At 50.6% G+C, this 15,469-nt stretch overlaps 1 protein-coding gene across 2 annotated transcripts in view; it reads right to left on the bottom strand.

Annotated features, from left to right (window-relative positions):
• Positions 1–203: 203 nt before the first annotated feature.
• Positions 204–15,469, bottom strand: part of CRCP (CGRP receptor component) — a 39,188-nt gene continuing 23,922 nt past the window's right edge. For both annotated transcript variants that reach the window (XM_051992029.1, XM_051992030.1), the window contains exons 5-6: positions 7,172–7,229; positions 204–784 (exon numbers count right to left, since the gene is read on the bottom strand). In XM_051992029.1, coding sequence (XP_051847989.1) covers positions 644–784; positions 7,172–7,229 — 199 coding nt within the window. In that variant the 3' untranslated portion in view covers positions 204–643. The remainder of the gene's footprint in view (positions 785–7,171; positions 7,230–15,469) is intronic.

Below are 15,469 nucleotides of genomic sequence, written 5' to 3'. Positions count from 1 at the left end.
GCTTGGAGCGATGATTTCCTTGACCCAAGAAAGGCTTTAGACCAGCGCAGTGGACCAGCCTGAGGCAGACAGAGGATCAGAGATGGGACTGGAACCCAGGCCTTGGAGCCAGCTCCCTCACCCACTAAGCCAGAGCTGTCTCCTCTGAAGGAGCCCTGACCTCGAGACAATAAAATGAACTTAAGAAAAAGGCTGGCTGCAGAGACAGGGGAGAATGTTTTTTAATTATTCATTTCTTCTTTTCTTTCTTTATGGTTCTCTAACAGAATAATAACATAGCCCGGAGAGAAAGGCAGCTGCCCCCTTCACAGTGCTTGGAAGCGGATCTGGTGACAAGGTCCTTTGGGGGAGAGAGGCAAACGAAAGCATTTAGGACCCCGGCGTGGGTCAGGGCCCTACCGCGGGGCTGCAACGAGACAGACAGAACCATGGCCCACGGGGGTTTGTGGGTTGTGGCCCTTCCCCCTCCTCCCTTCTCAGCTGCTGCCCAGGAACCGCCTTCTCCCTGGCTCTCTGCATGGGAGTGTCTCCTGCCAAGTGGGGAGGGGGCTTCTACAATGGCCACAGCAAGTCCCTGGGACTCTGGGGTGAGACCAACAGTTCTGAATGTCTTTGAGACTCTCAGCAGTCCTGGGGCCGGCAGTTACTCGGGGTCCCCTTCGTCCACCGCCATGTCCTCGGGCTTGGGCCCGGCCTCGGGATCCCCAGGCAGGATGCTGGTGACGGTCTGCAGGAGGTCCTCGATCTGCTCTTCCGTCAGCCTTTCTTCACTTTCTTCCACCATCTGCAGAAGAAAATCCATCAGCCTGTTAATAAGGGGGAGGGGCATGGGGGGCAGGGGCTCAGGGGGCAGGGGCACAGCGCCCCAGGGGATAGGGGAAGGTCCCAGAGACCTGGGGCTGTGACGGAGGGCATGGCGGCCCAGCTCCTCCTGAATCCAAGCATGGGGATCCTTCAGGAAGCCCCCCTGCCTCTCAAAGGACACCAGATTTGGGAGAGAGGGAGCCCCAGATTCATCTCAGCACTCAGTGAGCTCTGTGACCCTGGGCCGGCCACTCCTCTGGGGGCTCAGTGATCCACAAGATGAAGAAGGCCCCAACGGCCCTTCAGCTCTAAAGCCGAGGCGTCAGAATCGGTGCTACCGCAGAGACACACAAAGTGGATGAATTAGTGGCTTCGATAAGAGTCTTTTCCCCTTTTAAAAAAGTTTTTGTCACAAGGGAAGGCACAGAGGAGTGGGAGAGAATATATTGTACTGGGGGATCGCCATGGGGGCTGGCGTGACTGGAACGGGAGCAAGGGGGCCAGGAGCTAGGCTGGAAAGGGCTTCAGATGCCAGAACAAGGAACCTATATTTTACCTTAGAACAATGATCCCCAAAGCCTGTCAGCTTATGCATCCCAGCAACAAAAAGATTCGGCACCCCCTCCCAATATTTGTAAGCTTGCTTATTTATAAAATATATGAATATATGCATATTGTATTATATTATTTATTAATATTAAATAATAAAATTTATTTATTTATTTATAGATTATACAGGAGATCCCAAAGTCTCAGGGCACTTTAAAGCTACTAAAACTACAATATGACTTATATGTAGCTTATAAAATTAGTAAATACAAAAATGAACAATTGCAAAGAATGCTAGAAATATGAAATAAAAATCTGATCCCAGAAACCATCGGGAGCACTGAAGTTTGAGTGGAGGAGGGACTAGAGTGGGGAGAGCCGTGAGGAAGCCACGGCGATAGTCAGGGAGAGAGGGGGCCTGGAGCATGTGGTGTGGAGGTGGGAACCACAGAGGCAGCACCCGTGGGGAGGCCGCGGTCAGTTCTGGCCGGGTGCAGGAAGGCTGGGGGAGGAGGGGGTTATAGGGGAGAAGAGAAGGCACTAATATCTACTGGGCCTGGAGACTTGGCAGACAGGAGGTAGAGCCGGGGGGCCGCTGCCGACCCAGTCTGAGCCACAGAAAGGGGAGCCACCGCTCCCAGCTCTCTCAGCAAGTCCACGACAGAGCGGGGATTCTAGGAGCAGCCCCCACGTCCTCCCGGGCTTTCCCAGCTGGGGGAGAACAGTGCCCTCCCAGACGACCTCCCATCATGCTCTGAGTGGGGGGACCCCACCACGGATCCCTTTCAAAAGCTGAAATGGCCCAAAGAAAGCTCCACAAGGGGCAGACACTCTCCCAGGAAGCCTTAACGTCAGTGAAACAGAATAATATAATAATTAGCCAGCACCAGGGCCATCCTGTTCCCAAGCCAAAACAGTGGGATGGGCGGTCAGGCTCTCGCAGGCCCCGGCCCGGGACACAAAGGGGTCTGGACCCCACAGAGGCCCCCCGAGGCTTCTCTTATCGCCCCCCACCCTGGCTCACTGGACACATGGTCTTTATTCTCTCCACGCTCGATCCCCTCATAAATAAATAACAATATATCCTGCTCTCTGGCCACAGAGCGGGGGCCGAGCTGTTCCAGACTAATGGAAACCAGGTCTGGACTTCACACAGAACACAAAGGCACACATACACACACACACACACACACACATACACGTATCCACAATCTCTCCTGTTTGGAGAGACCTCACAGTATCAATTCACTCAGCCTAGAAATTGTAATTGAAATAGAAAAGGGCATAGGATTTAATGTGGGGGAAAAACAACTTAAAAAAATATCATTCTTTTGAAGAAGATCTGAGGTTCCAGCAGAAATGAAGCATCAGCCAGGGCGCCCTCCCCCAGAACCCCTTTAAAAATGATGGGGATGGAAGAAATTGAAACTATTTATAGACATATGAAAATATGCTCCAAATCATTATTAACCAGAGAAATGCAAATTAAGACAACTCTGAGATACCACTACACACCTGTCAGATTGGCTAGAATGACAGGGAAAGATAATGCTGAATATTGGAGGGGATGCGGGAAAACTGGGACACTGATGCATTGTTGGTGGAGTTGTGAACGAATCCAGCCATTCTGGAGAGCAATCTGGAATTATGCCCAAAAAATTATCAAATTGTGCATACCCTTTGATCCAGCAGTGCTACTACTGGGCTTATACCCCAAAGAGATACTAAAGAAGGGAAAGGGACCTGTATGTGCCAAAATGTTTGTGGCAGCCCTATTTGTAGTGGCTAGAAGCTGGAAAATGAATGGATGCCCATCAATTGGAGAATGGTTGAGTAAATGTGGTATATGAACGTTATGGAATATTATTGTTCTGTAAGGAATGACCAGCAGGATGAATACAGAGAGGCTTGGAGAGACCTACATGGACTGATGCTGAGTGAAATGAGCAGAACCAGGAGATCATTATATACCTCAACAATGATACTGTTTGAGGATGTATTCTGATGGAAGTAGACCTCTTCGATAAAGAGAGCCTTAATTGATCAAAGATGGACAGAAGCAGCTACACCCAGAGAAAGAACACTGGAAATGAATATAAACTGCTTGCATTTTTGTTTTTCTTCCCGGGTTATTTCTACCTTCTGAATCCAATTCTCCCTGTGCAACAAGAGAACTGTTCGGTTCTGCACACACATATTGTATCTAGGATATACTGTGACCCATTCAACATGTAAAGGACTGCTTGCTATCTGGGGGAGGGGGTGGAGGGAGGGAGGGGAAAAATCGCAACAGAAGTGAATGCAAGGGATAATGCTGTAAAAAATTACCCTGGCATGCGTTCTATCAATAAAAAGTTATTTAAAAAAAAAAAAAAGAATGATGGGGATGGGGCAGCAGGTGATGCGGACAATAGAACCCCAGCCCCGAAGTCAGGACCTGAGTTCAAATCTGACCTCAGCACTTAACATTTAAAAAAAAGAATAATGGAGATTGGTCACACACAGCAGAGGCTCCATAAAGAGGAGAAATGACCTCAAAAAACACTCAGGAGTGGGAACCCCCCAAAAGGAGGGCCAGTGTCTTCCCCCTCCGGTCCCATCCAGATCTGCGGGAGGAGGCAGGACTCACGGCAGCTCCATCCAGGAGGTCAGGATCTCAGCCTCAGGCACAGGTGGAAGAAGGGTAGAACGCGCAACAATTAAGCCCCTACTGCGAGCCAAGCACTGTGCTTTACAAATACCATCTCACTGGATCTTTCCAACAACCCCGAGGATGGTAGAGTCATTATTATTCCCATTTTACAACTGAGGAAACTGAGGCAAATTCAGAGAGAAGGATCTGGTCCTGACTCAGCTTCGGGGGAGGAGGCCTCCAGATTCATTGTCCTTCCCCCGGGCTACCTCCTCCCCACTAAGCTCTCTGAGGCCAAAGTGAGAGGCAGAAGGAAAACCAGAAAAGATACCAAAGAGAACCTCAAAATGGGCCCTTGGGAGCGGGGATGGGCGTGCTGCTGAATGAACAATGCCTCTTACAAAGCACCAATAAACCAATTTTTGAAGGAAAAGAGCAGCAGCTTTCGTTCTATTGTCTCAAAATCCAACAAAGAGAAATCCCTGAAAAGGTCCTTCTAGGTCACCGGATGGCACAGTGCAGAGGGCGCTGGGGCTGGAGTCCAAAAGACCTGAATTCAAATGCAGCTTGGGACGCTTAGCCGTGTGACCTCTGATCCGGCTTCCTCAATTCGAAAATGGGGAAAATGGCGGAAGCTCCCTTTATAGGGAGATGTGAAGAGCCAAGAGGGAGCGGTATTTCTAAAGCACCCAGTATATGCTGGTACACAGTAAGTGCTTAATAAATGCCTGTTTCCTTCCTTCCTATACAGAGTGATGATTTTGGCAAATTATTTCAATTCAATAAGAAAAATACAAAGAAAGAGCTATTACTATTATTATTATAACCTTGAGTGCTGACATCGGTTCTGGTTAGGTAACTGGAGCAGGACTGGAAAGCCCACAATTCCAAGGTCCAAAAAACACGGACTCTCCCTGAAATGCAAGGATTCACGAGCTCTTTGCTTCAGGGCCGGAAGGAACCTCAGACACCCTTTGGAGCAGTTCCTTTTCTTTGGAGACGACCAGGTCACTGAGGGCGGCAGAGGCGAAGCCCAAGGTCACAGAAACAATTAATGCGGAGGCAGGAAGGACGGGAGACCCGGCTTCCTGAACCCAAAGCCCGAGCTGCCCCCGCTGGGCTAGGCGGCCGTCGGCATCCCCGGGTGCCGGGCACTGGGGGACCCCGGGATACACGAACACTCACAGCCCGTCTCCAAAGAGCCTTTGCTCTCCCCGGGGACAAGAGGATCAAGGGATCCTGGGCATGTCAGGGGAGGGGGAAGCGCCAGCAAGAGAGCGGGCAGTGAGGAGCCGGCGCTAGGGAAAGGGGGCACCTGAGAGGCCGCCAGGTACGATCCCCGGCCCCTTTCCATTTTCCACTTTCACAGAAGAAATTTGTTGTGTTTTTCAGTTGTGTTCAACCCTTGTGACCCCATGTGGGGTTTTCCTGCCAAAGCTATGGGGTGATTGGCCACTTCCTTCTCCAGCTCATCTTACAGATGGGAAAACTGAGGCACACAGGGTCACACGGCTACTGTCTGAGGCCAAGTTTGCACTCAGGTCTTCCAGGCCCCAGGCCCGGCCCTCTATTCACTGCACCCTCCGGCTGCCTGGGATGGAATGAATCAACTTTGCTTGCCAGCAAGTGAGGATCCATAAGCAGTTGTACTGCTGCCCCCGAAAGAGAAAATCACTAGCCCAGTGCAAAGAGAAGGGAAGGAGAAAAAAGAGAGCATCTCTCATAGGGGAAAGAGGGAAGAAAGGAAGGGGGGAGGAAGGAAGGATGGGGAGGGAAGAGGGGAGGGGGAACTCTAGGGGAGTGAGCTATTGGGGCTGGAGGCAGAGAGGCTGCCGGCTGCTACAGCAGAGGAGCTTTCCTCAATGGGGTCTCCCTACCCCCGGGGAAGTCATGGGTCCAGCCCCTGCCCCCTCCCCCAAACCCACTCGCACGGCCTTTCATGTGCTTTATGCCCTCCTCTTGCACACTTTTCCCAATTTCAGTGAGGACGAAGTGATCTCGGGGTGATTTGGAGAAGACCTAGAGAGAAAAACTGACGACTGTCCTTGTGTCTCCAAACTCTGCCCCCCCCTCTCTCTCCTTCTTTTTCTGCTTTATTTTCTTCCCAAAGCTTCTGACAAGCAGCGCGTGGGACTCCCTCAGGCCCTCCTCCCGCACACCCAGGGGAAGCTGCGACACCAACAGCACTGGACTTCCCATCTCTGGAGCTCACCAGCAGACACTCGGGGACCGCGCAGCCTTCGGCGACGTGTTATTGGCGGCCCCTGCGGGAGCCCGTCGTCACTGCCTGGAAGGAGCCCACTGCACTTGGGGGTCCCCGAGGCCTACTGCAAGCCAAGTCAGCTTCTGAGGCGTCAGTCACCTGCCCCGGCTGCTTCTAACCCTTAAAAAGGTCCCCCTGAGGACGTATCGAGGCCGCCTGGTACAGGGCCACCACTCCTCAGAGGACACGGATTCGGATCCCAGCCCTTGCCAAGTAGGGGGCGCGGTGCACGGGCACTGGGAGTCAGGAGCCCTCGATTCCGATCCTGCTTGGGATTCCTACCGGCCCTGTGGCCTTGAGCAAGTCCCGCTCCCAGCCTGGTTCTGCAAACTGAGGAGGACGGATCCTCTCACAGGTCCTTCAGGAGGCTCAGATGATAAAATCCTGCAGTGTTCGGCCAGCGTTAAAGCGCTAGACAGATGCTGACCTACAGCAGCGAGTACCTTGGCTGCCTTCATGGGTCTCTGTCTCCTCCTCTGTGAGCACAGATGGCTTCTGAAGCCCCTTCCCCCCCTACACTGTGCCCGAGGACCCTGGCTCCTGCCTCCTCAGACTCAATCTCAGCTTCCGGCTGATCTGGGGATCCCAAGCTCAGACAGGACCGGAGCCACCTGTAGCTGAAGGTCTCCGAAGTAAGAGATGAGAAGGGACTACCCAGTGTCTGTTGGGAAACTCCCAGGGAGAAGGGGCCCAGAGAGCTCCCATGTCGGCCTCAATCTGCCTCTAAGCCACAGCCCACTCCCCAGTCCCCGGGCCAAGCAGGACCCTCCACAAAGACCTTCAAGTAAAAATGCCTCAAGAGACAACAGGAGACCTCCGCCTTCTCGGGGAAGCGCCTCCAGTCTCCTGTGCCCTCGTCCGGCTCCAAGAGCGGCCAGCCGTCCTTCCCACCCTCCCCAAGCCCCCGACGCGGGCTCACTCACCAGCTGGATCTCCACAGCAGTCATGGGCCTGTGGTTCAGCAGCTGCAGCTTCTCCGCCCTGTCAGAAACAACGCAGAAAGGCTTAGTCCCTCTGGTCAGATCCGAACTCAGATAGTGCAACTATCTGGTGTCTGAGGCTGAATTTGAACTCAGGGCCCTCAGGGCTCTAGCCGCTGGACCACCCAGCTGCCCGGCCACTAGCTCCCATTTTCTGAGTCCTTTCCAAACAATCCGGAGGTGTCCCCTCCGGTTCTGGAGTTCCTAAGGAGCATTTGATGCCGCCCTCTCAAAGGGGCAGGTAAAGGTATCTCTTTAATGCTGTAAGAAATGACAAACAGAGAACATGGGAAGGACGGAAGATTTATATGAACTGATGCAAAGCGAGTGAATGGAACCAGGGAAACAAGATGCATGCGCAATGACTACAACAATACAGACAGACAGAATTACGATAATTATTATAACAGATAAATAATTAGATAAATAAACAGATAAAGAATTATAATAATAGCAACAGCTAGGAAGCGAACGCCGTGTAATTAGAACGCCACGGCTGGACACCAAAGCAAGGTGAATGGGGGGCACGTGCCCTCCTCTGCAGGAGAAAGGGGCCTGGACAAGCTCTGGAGTCGGGGGCCTGGAGCCCAGTCTCCCCTTTGTGCTTAACATTCGAATGACCTGGGGAAAGTCCCCTCATGGTCTGGGCTTCCTACACAAAACCAAGGGGGTCGGGCCGGCCCTCTGGCCTCTGAGATCTCCAGGTCCAGATGGGGGTGGGGGCGGGGCATGGACCCATAAGGAAGAATATAGAAACCGGCACCAGACTGGAGGGAAGCCGTCAGGTTTCCTGAGCGCTCTTTCTGTCTCTTTTTTATTCTGACTATGGGAAACAGCTCAAAAACGATGTGATGATTAAAGAGAGTAATAAACTTTAAAACACTGGTCGCTATCTGCTCTATAGCTGGTACGGGGGACTGAGGACCAGGCCCGCAGTCAGGACTCCCTTTCCCGCCCTGACTCTCTGCTGACTCCAGTCCCACATCCCCACTGCCCTTCCCACATCTCCGACAGGATGTCCAGCAGACATCTGAAACCTGTTACGTCCAAAACTGAACTCGCTCCCTCCGCCCTTCCCTACTATTGTAGAGAGCAACATCATCCCCCGGTCCCTCAGGCTGACAACCCAGGACTTCTCCTGGATGCCCCCCCATCTCGCTCTGTCTGTCCATCTGTACCTCTTTCTGTCTGTCTGTCTCTCTGTGTCTGTCAGTCCACCTCTCTCTCTCTCTGATCATCTGTCTGCCTCTGTCTTTCACTCCTGTCTGTCTTTCTGTTTCTCTGTCTCCCTGTCCATCTGTCTATCTCTGTCTGCCTTTCTGTCTGTATATCTATCTGTATGTCTGTCTGTATATCTGTCTGTATGTCTGTCTTCTACTCTGTCTATATGTCTGTCTGTCTCCTGCTCCTCTTTCTGTGTTTTTCCACCTGTCTCTCAGTCTGTCTCCCACTCCTCTCTATGTCTCTCTCTCTCTCTCCTCTCTCTGTCTCTCCCTGTGCCTCTAAAATCCCACCTCATGCAGAAAGCCTTCCCCGACACCTTCTCGTCCCAGCAGACTCCCCTTCCTCCCCCCTCACCCCACCGATTCTCTCTTACTCGTCCTGCGTAGAGCCCGCCTTGTCGGTGCTCCCACGTGACTTCTCTCATCCGACGCCCGCTCCCTGAGGGAAGGGCCTTTTTTGCCTCATCTGTAGCCCCAGCCCCGGTCCCAGGGAGGTAATGTTCACTGAACTGAACCGAGCCTCCCAGAACGCCCTTTCTCCCCGGTGGGGGACGCCCCCCTTCAGGCCCACAGCAAGGAGATGGCTGCTCTCTTTCCCTTCTGGTCCAGGTGAGAACTGTGCACCTGAACAGTGTGAGACTCAAGCATCAGCCCTTGGCTGTGGCTCAGCCTGGCCTGAGGAAAAGCCGAGGAAATTCGCCCTTCTCCCCTCTCTGCAGAGGCTGGGGGGGGGGGGCACAGTATTGCTTTCCCCATTGGACACCAGGCAGGGGGGCAGGTGTTGCTGAGCCGGCCCCTCCTTCCTCCTCCTCTTCTCACATTGACCAGGGGAGGGGGAAGGGATGCATTCAGAAATGAAGTTCGTGCTTTAAGAAATGAGGTTTGGAAAAAAAAAATAGTAGACTAGGGGACAGCTGGGTGGCGCAGTAGATAGAGCCCCAGCCCTGATGTCAGAAGGACCCGAGTTCAAATTTGCCTTCAGACACTTAATACTTCCTGGTTGTGTGACCTGGGCAAGTCACTTAACTTTGCCTTAGCAAAAATTAAAAAAGGCAGAAGAGGGAGGGCTGCATCATTGTCATGAGGGGAGGAGGGCCCCACACTAACATAACCCTCAGCATTTACAGAGTACATTAAGGTTTACAAAGTACTTTATAAATATCTCATCCTCACAACAATCCCGGGAGACAAGTGCTGATTGTCCCAACAAGGGAGACAGAGATGAAGTGATACGGCCTGGATCACACAGCCAAGGGCGCTGAGGCTGGATCTGAAGTCAGGTTTCCTTGACGACAGGACCGGCTTCCCATCCACTGGGCCACCTTTTAAATGCAAATACCTCTCCACACACACTCTCTCAGTGCCTGTTTCCCTCTCCTCTCTCTCTCCTTTTCTCCTTTCTTCTCTATCTTCCTATCTGTCTCTCTTCTAAAGCAGTGAGCTTAATTCTAAGAGAAGTGCTGAAAAACCCTCTATTTAAGAAATTAAAGTCATCTATAGTTACGTGGAAAAGTGCTCTACATCACTATTGATCAGAGAAATGCAAATTAAAACAACTCTGAGGTATCTCTACACACTTCTCAGATTGGCTAAGATGACAGGAAAAAATAATGGCGAATGTTGGAGGGGATGCGGGAAACCTGGGACACTGATGCATTGTTGGTGGAGTTGTGAACATATCCAGTCATTCTGGAGAGCAATTTGGAACTATGCGTGCCCTTTGACCCAGCAGTGTGACTACTGGGCCTGTATCCCAAAGAGTCTTAGAGGAGGGAGAAAAGGACCCACATGTGCACAAATGTTTGTGGCAGTTTTTTTTTTTTTTATGGTAGCAAAGAAATGGAAAATGAATAGATATCTGCCCATCAATTGGAGAACGGCTGAACAAGTTGTGGTACATGAAGAAAATGGAATATTATTGTTCTATAAAAAAATGATGATAAAAAATGATGATTGTAGAAAGGCCTGGAAAGATTTATATGAACTGATGCTAAGTGAAAGAAACAGAACCAGGAATACACTGTATACAGTAACAGCAAGAATGTCGGTGACCAACTATAAAAGGCTCAGTTCTTCTCAGTGGTTCAGGGAGCCAAGGCAGTCCCAACAGACTCCGGACAGAAAACGCCATCTCCATCCAGAAAAAGAACTGAGGAGACTGAATACAAATCAGCACATGCTAGATTCACTTTTTTCTTTTTTTTTAAATCTCTCCCATGGTTTTTCCCTTTTGCTCTGATTTTTCTCTCCTGACATGATTCATAAAGCAATGAGTGTTAAAAATAATAAAGTGAAAGAAAAAAAACCTCTTCATTTGAGTCTTACTCGGTGCCTGCTTGAAAAAAGAATACCTTGGAGCTTAGATGACAAAAAAGAAAATGGCAAACGTTGGAGAGGATATGAGAAAACTGGGATACGAATGCATTGCTGGTGGAATTGTGAACGGATGCAACCATTCTGGAGAACGGTTTAGAACTATACCCAAAGAGCTAATCAAACTGCGCACACCCTCTGATCCAGCAACACCCCTGCTAGATTTATACCCCAAAGAGATCCAAAAAAGAGAAAGGACTTATTTGTACAAAATTATGCATAGCAAGGAAAGCTAGGTGGCGCAGTGGAGAGAGAACACAGCCTTGAAGTCAGGAGGACCTGAGTTCAAATCTAGATTCAGACACTTAACACTTCCTGGCTGTGTGACCCTGGGCAAGTCACTTAACCCTAAATGCCTCAGCAAAAAAAAAAAAAAAAAAAGGATAGCAGCTCTTCTTGTGGTGGCTAAGAAATGAAAATTGAAGGGAGGCCCATCAATTAGCAAATGGCTGAACAAGCTGACGTGTATGGTCGTAAGGGAATATTATTGTTCTTTAAGAAATGTCAGGCAGGAGGGTGTCTGAAAAACCTGGAAAGACGGACTTTCATGAACTGGGGGAAAGTGACGTGAACAGAATCAGGAGGACGACATATCCAGTAACAGCAACACAGTTCAATAAATAACCGGGAGCGACTTTGCTATTCTCAGCAATACAACGACCCAAGACTATGCCCACGGACTAATGAGGGGGCACACTGTCCTCCTTCAGAGAAAGAACGAATACTGACCGAAGACAGATTGAAGCAAGTTATTTTTCACTTACTTTCATTTTTTCCCTTTTATTCTACTTGTCTTGTACAAAATGGCTAATGTGGAAATGTTTTACATAAATTGCGCACGTATAATCTAAAAAAACCAAAAAAGAACACCTTATTTTCTCCCAAGAAAGCAGGGCACTTACATTTCTGGACATGGCCAGTGTGGAAGTGTTCTGATGCATATTGATTATGAAAGGGTTTTTTCCTTCTCCATGAAGGAGGGTGGGAGGAGAGAGAAAATAAACGCTTGTTAATTTAAAAAGAAAAAATTAAACGTTTCAGGGAGAAAAAGAGAACGCTGGGTTGCAAGGCAACCGTTGCCTTCCCTGACAAAAATGGAAAGCCTCAGAGGGATCACGGGCCTTGGGTTTTTTCCATTAGCAAATGGTTTTCTTGCCTTGGTTTCTGTAAATTAAATTGCCAGGCATTGTTGTCTTGGTATTGTTGGTGACACTGCGTTTCTGATGTAGGAAAAATGATCTCATCTGATGAGAAGAAAAGCTGCTTCCTCCGTGTCACTTAAGAGCTTAATTCTAAAAGATGGGCCTGTTTGCACAAAAGGCCACAAGAACCAAGCATGAAGGACATATGGCTAAGGTCATTGGAGAATGGGGCATAAAAACTGCTTCTGAACAGGGGAAAAGCTCCGGCCTCGGTCAAATGGCTTTCGGATTTATCTGATCAGGGAAGCAGGTACTGGCCTGTCCGCTCCCCTTCTCCCTGCTCCAGAAACTCCCCTGGCTCCCTGTTGCCTCCTGGATAAAATGCAAACTCTTCCTCTTAGCATTTAAAGCCTTTCACAAAGCACCAGTCCCATTTCTCATTCCTCCCCTTCCTGTGCCCAAAGTCAAATTGCTCTCCTGGTGCAACTCCCCGGCTGAATCCTTCATCTCCCATCTCTGGGCCTTTGCACAAGCTGTGCCCCTTGCCCTGCACTCCACGCTCCCACCTCTCTGTCATTTCTTGGTCAGGCTCCTCTCCCAGGCTGCTTCCGGCACAAAATCTTTCATGATCCTTCTAGGACTGAGCTCTCCTTCCTCAAAGAATTGTTACTCTATGGCTCTCTTTCAGGTCCTGGCCTCCAGTAGAATGTGATCTCCTTGAAGGAAGGAAGGTTGTTCTTTTTGCCTCTAGATCCCCGATAACTGCAAGGGTCTCTGGAATTAGCATTAAAGGACCTGAATTCAATCCCATCTCTGTCATCCAGCCAGCCATCTACTTATATTTCTATATCCATCCACCCATCTGTTTGTTCCTCAGTGTAACGTTTAACCAGGCTGGCCTCAGTTTCCCCATCTGTCAAATGGGGGCGTTGGCCTAGATGGCTCCAAGGCCCCTTCCGGCTCTCGGCCAGGGAGTCCCTCCCCCCAGGAGACATTTAAACTGGGACCGGCGGGGAGCCTTCCTGAGAAGTGGGACCTGGAGTGCCGGGAGGATGGCTGAGAGCGCGGCTCCCCCTGGTGGCAGAACGGAGGCTTGCAGCAGCTCGCCTTCAAAACCGGAGGTCTCGCCGTGGGCCCCTCCTCCGCCCCCTGGGAACCCCAAGTACAGCCTGGACCCGGCAGAAAGCGACCGTCCCCCCACCCGCCCCCCCCCCTGCGAGCTGAGCTCTAAACTCAGTGCGAAGCAGCAAGTCCACTGCACACGAAGCTTTTACAGAGCGCCTACTGTGTGCCAGGCACTGAACTCTTGTTTGGCTTGGTCCGCACAGCGACCCGGGGAGGCAGACGCCACCACATGACAAACTGGTGAAGACAAGACAGTGCATTATTCTGCCCTTTCCCTACTGCCCAAGAGCTATCTGCTTATCTTTCTTTCACTCTTTCCATCTCTCTCCTCCCCCTCCCTCTCTCTCCTCTCTCGCTCTTTCTCTGGGCCGTCCTCCCCTCACTCTCTTTCTGTGTCCTTCTGCCTCTATCCCTCCACATACTCTGTGACCCACTCTCTCTCTCCCTGTCTTTCTCTCCTTCCCTTCCTCCCTCCCTCTTTCTGTCTCTACCCTCTCCACATACATTGTGACCCAGTCACACTCTCTCTTCCTCCCTTCCTCCCTCTATCTCTCCCTTTCTCTCTGTTTCTCTCCCTCTTTATTTCTCTCTCCCTTCTCCCTCTTTCTTTTTCTCCCTTCCTTCATCCCTCCCCCCTCTCTCTCCTCCCTCTCCCTCCCTCCTTCCCTTCCCTTCTCTGTCTCTCTGTCTCCTCTCTCTCTCTCTGTTTCTCTCTCTCTCTCTTTCTTTCTCTCTCTCTCTCTCTCTCTCCCTCCCTCCCTCCCTCCCTTCCTCTCTCTCTCTCCCATTAAACTTCAAGGTCCTACAGGCACCTCCATAATCTTCTACCTTCCCAATCTAATTGCTCTCCAGCCCACCTCCTTCCCACCAGCGCTGAGCCCATTGCTTTACAAGTAGCAAATGTTTAGGAAATGTGCGCAAATGGGGGAACAGGGGAATGGGGTGTGGAACAGTACCTTGGTCCAGGGGGGAGGAATCAAAAATGGCTCCTGCCCAGGCTCACTGGAACCTCCGGTTTCCCTTCATCTTCAGCAGGCACTTCCTGGTCTCCTCCCCCAACCCCCCAAATTGTGGGAACCTCCCCCCAGGTCCTCTGACCTCAGTTTGTGGGAGCTGGCCCCCCATTCCAGAACAGGGCCCTAGCAGGCAGGGGCTGTTTGCTTTTTTGGTCAGTCCCAGCAGGGCCTCGGCCACGGTGGGGGACTGAGAAATGTCCACTGATCGACTGATGCTCCTCGGGCACGAGCAGTTTCCTTCCAAAATACCTTAAATAGGAAGTGGACTGAGCCAAGATTGGGTCTTTTTTTAAAAAAGTCTGATGTTTGTTTTTTAAGGAGAGGAGGAGGAGAAGAGAGCCCACGGTCAGTTTGGTCTGGCTGACAGCGACAGAGCCAGGGCCCGGTCCAGGCCGAGTGCCGCTCCCGGGCCTGGAGGAACCGTCCAGGCCTCCCCGGGCTCATCCTTTCAGACCCGGTGGGATGTCTGCTCGTCCCTGCTCGCCCCTTCTCTCCCAAGGAAGGAGAAGAGATCAGCTGCGGAGCACTCCCTCTGGCCACGGAAGCACAGATTTTATGGGGAAAAAACAGAAGAGAATCCCCGGACAGCACAGAATGAGGCTCACTGTTTATCTGTAGAAGGAGGGAGGCTGAGGGACGTTGAGAGTCAGTCCCCACAGCAGAATCTTGCTGAGTAAATCACTGGGTCATATTGTTATTGATATTGTTGGGTTTTCTACCTTTATTTCCCAAAAATCCATCCCTTCCTCCTCCAGATGCCAGAAGCTGTGCCTTGGAACAAAAGATTAAAAAGAAAAAGAAGAGGAAGAAACCTATCCCCCAACCAACTCAGATCTTGGGAGGCCATGTCATGTACTGGAGCCAGAGATTCTGGGTTCAAATCTCAGCTACACTCTTTGCTCTGTGTGCAAGTCATTTAAACTCCCTAGACCTCAGTTCCTTCATCTATAAAACAAGAGAGTGGGTCTAGGGCCCCAAGGCCGCTTCTTGCTAGATCTAGAATCTACTCACCATGCAATATTCCACCCCACAATCCCCCACCTCTGCCAAGAGACATGCGCTTTTCTTACCTCATCTCCAAAGCCCAGCGTAGTGATTAGTAACTACACGGTATTAAGTTTCATTTGTTTCCTTTCTATTTAACCTCGCAGTCACGATGTAAACAACGCTCCTCTTACAAAATCCCCTTAATCTCTCAGAAGTCGGAGTCTCCAAATTTTTGCTAATTCCTATCATATTAACTATGAAAGACTCGGTTCTTCTCAGCGCTCCAGTGATCCAAAGCAATCCCAATAAACTCTGGACAGAAAACGCCATCTGCATCCAGAAAAAGAACTAAGGAGACTGAATGTAAATCAACAC

The sequence above is a fragment of the Antechinus flavipes genome, chromosome 4, assembly GCF_016432865.1.
Source record: "Antechinus flavipes isolate AdamAnt ecotype Samford, QLD, Australia chromosome 4, AdamAnt_v2, whole genome shotgun sequence".
Classification (NCBI taxonomy): domain Eukaryota; kingdom Metazoa; phylum Chordata; class Mammalia; order Dasyuromorphia; family Dasyuridae; genus Antechinus; species Antechinus flavipes.
The sequence above is the reverse complement of the archived record's forward strand: the minus strand, read 5'-3'. Positions and strand labels throughout refer to the sequence as shown.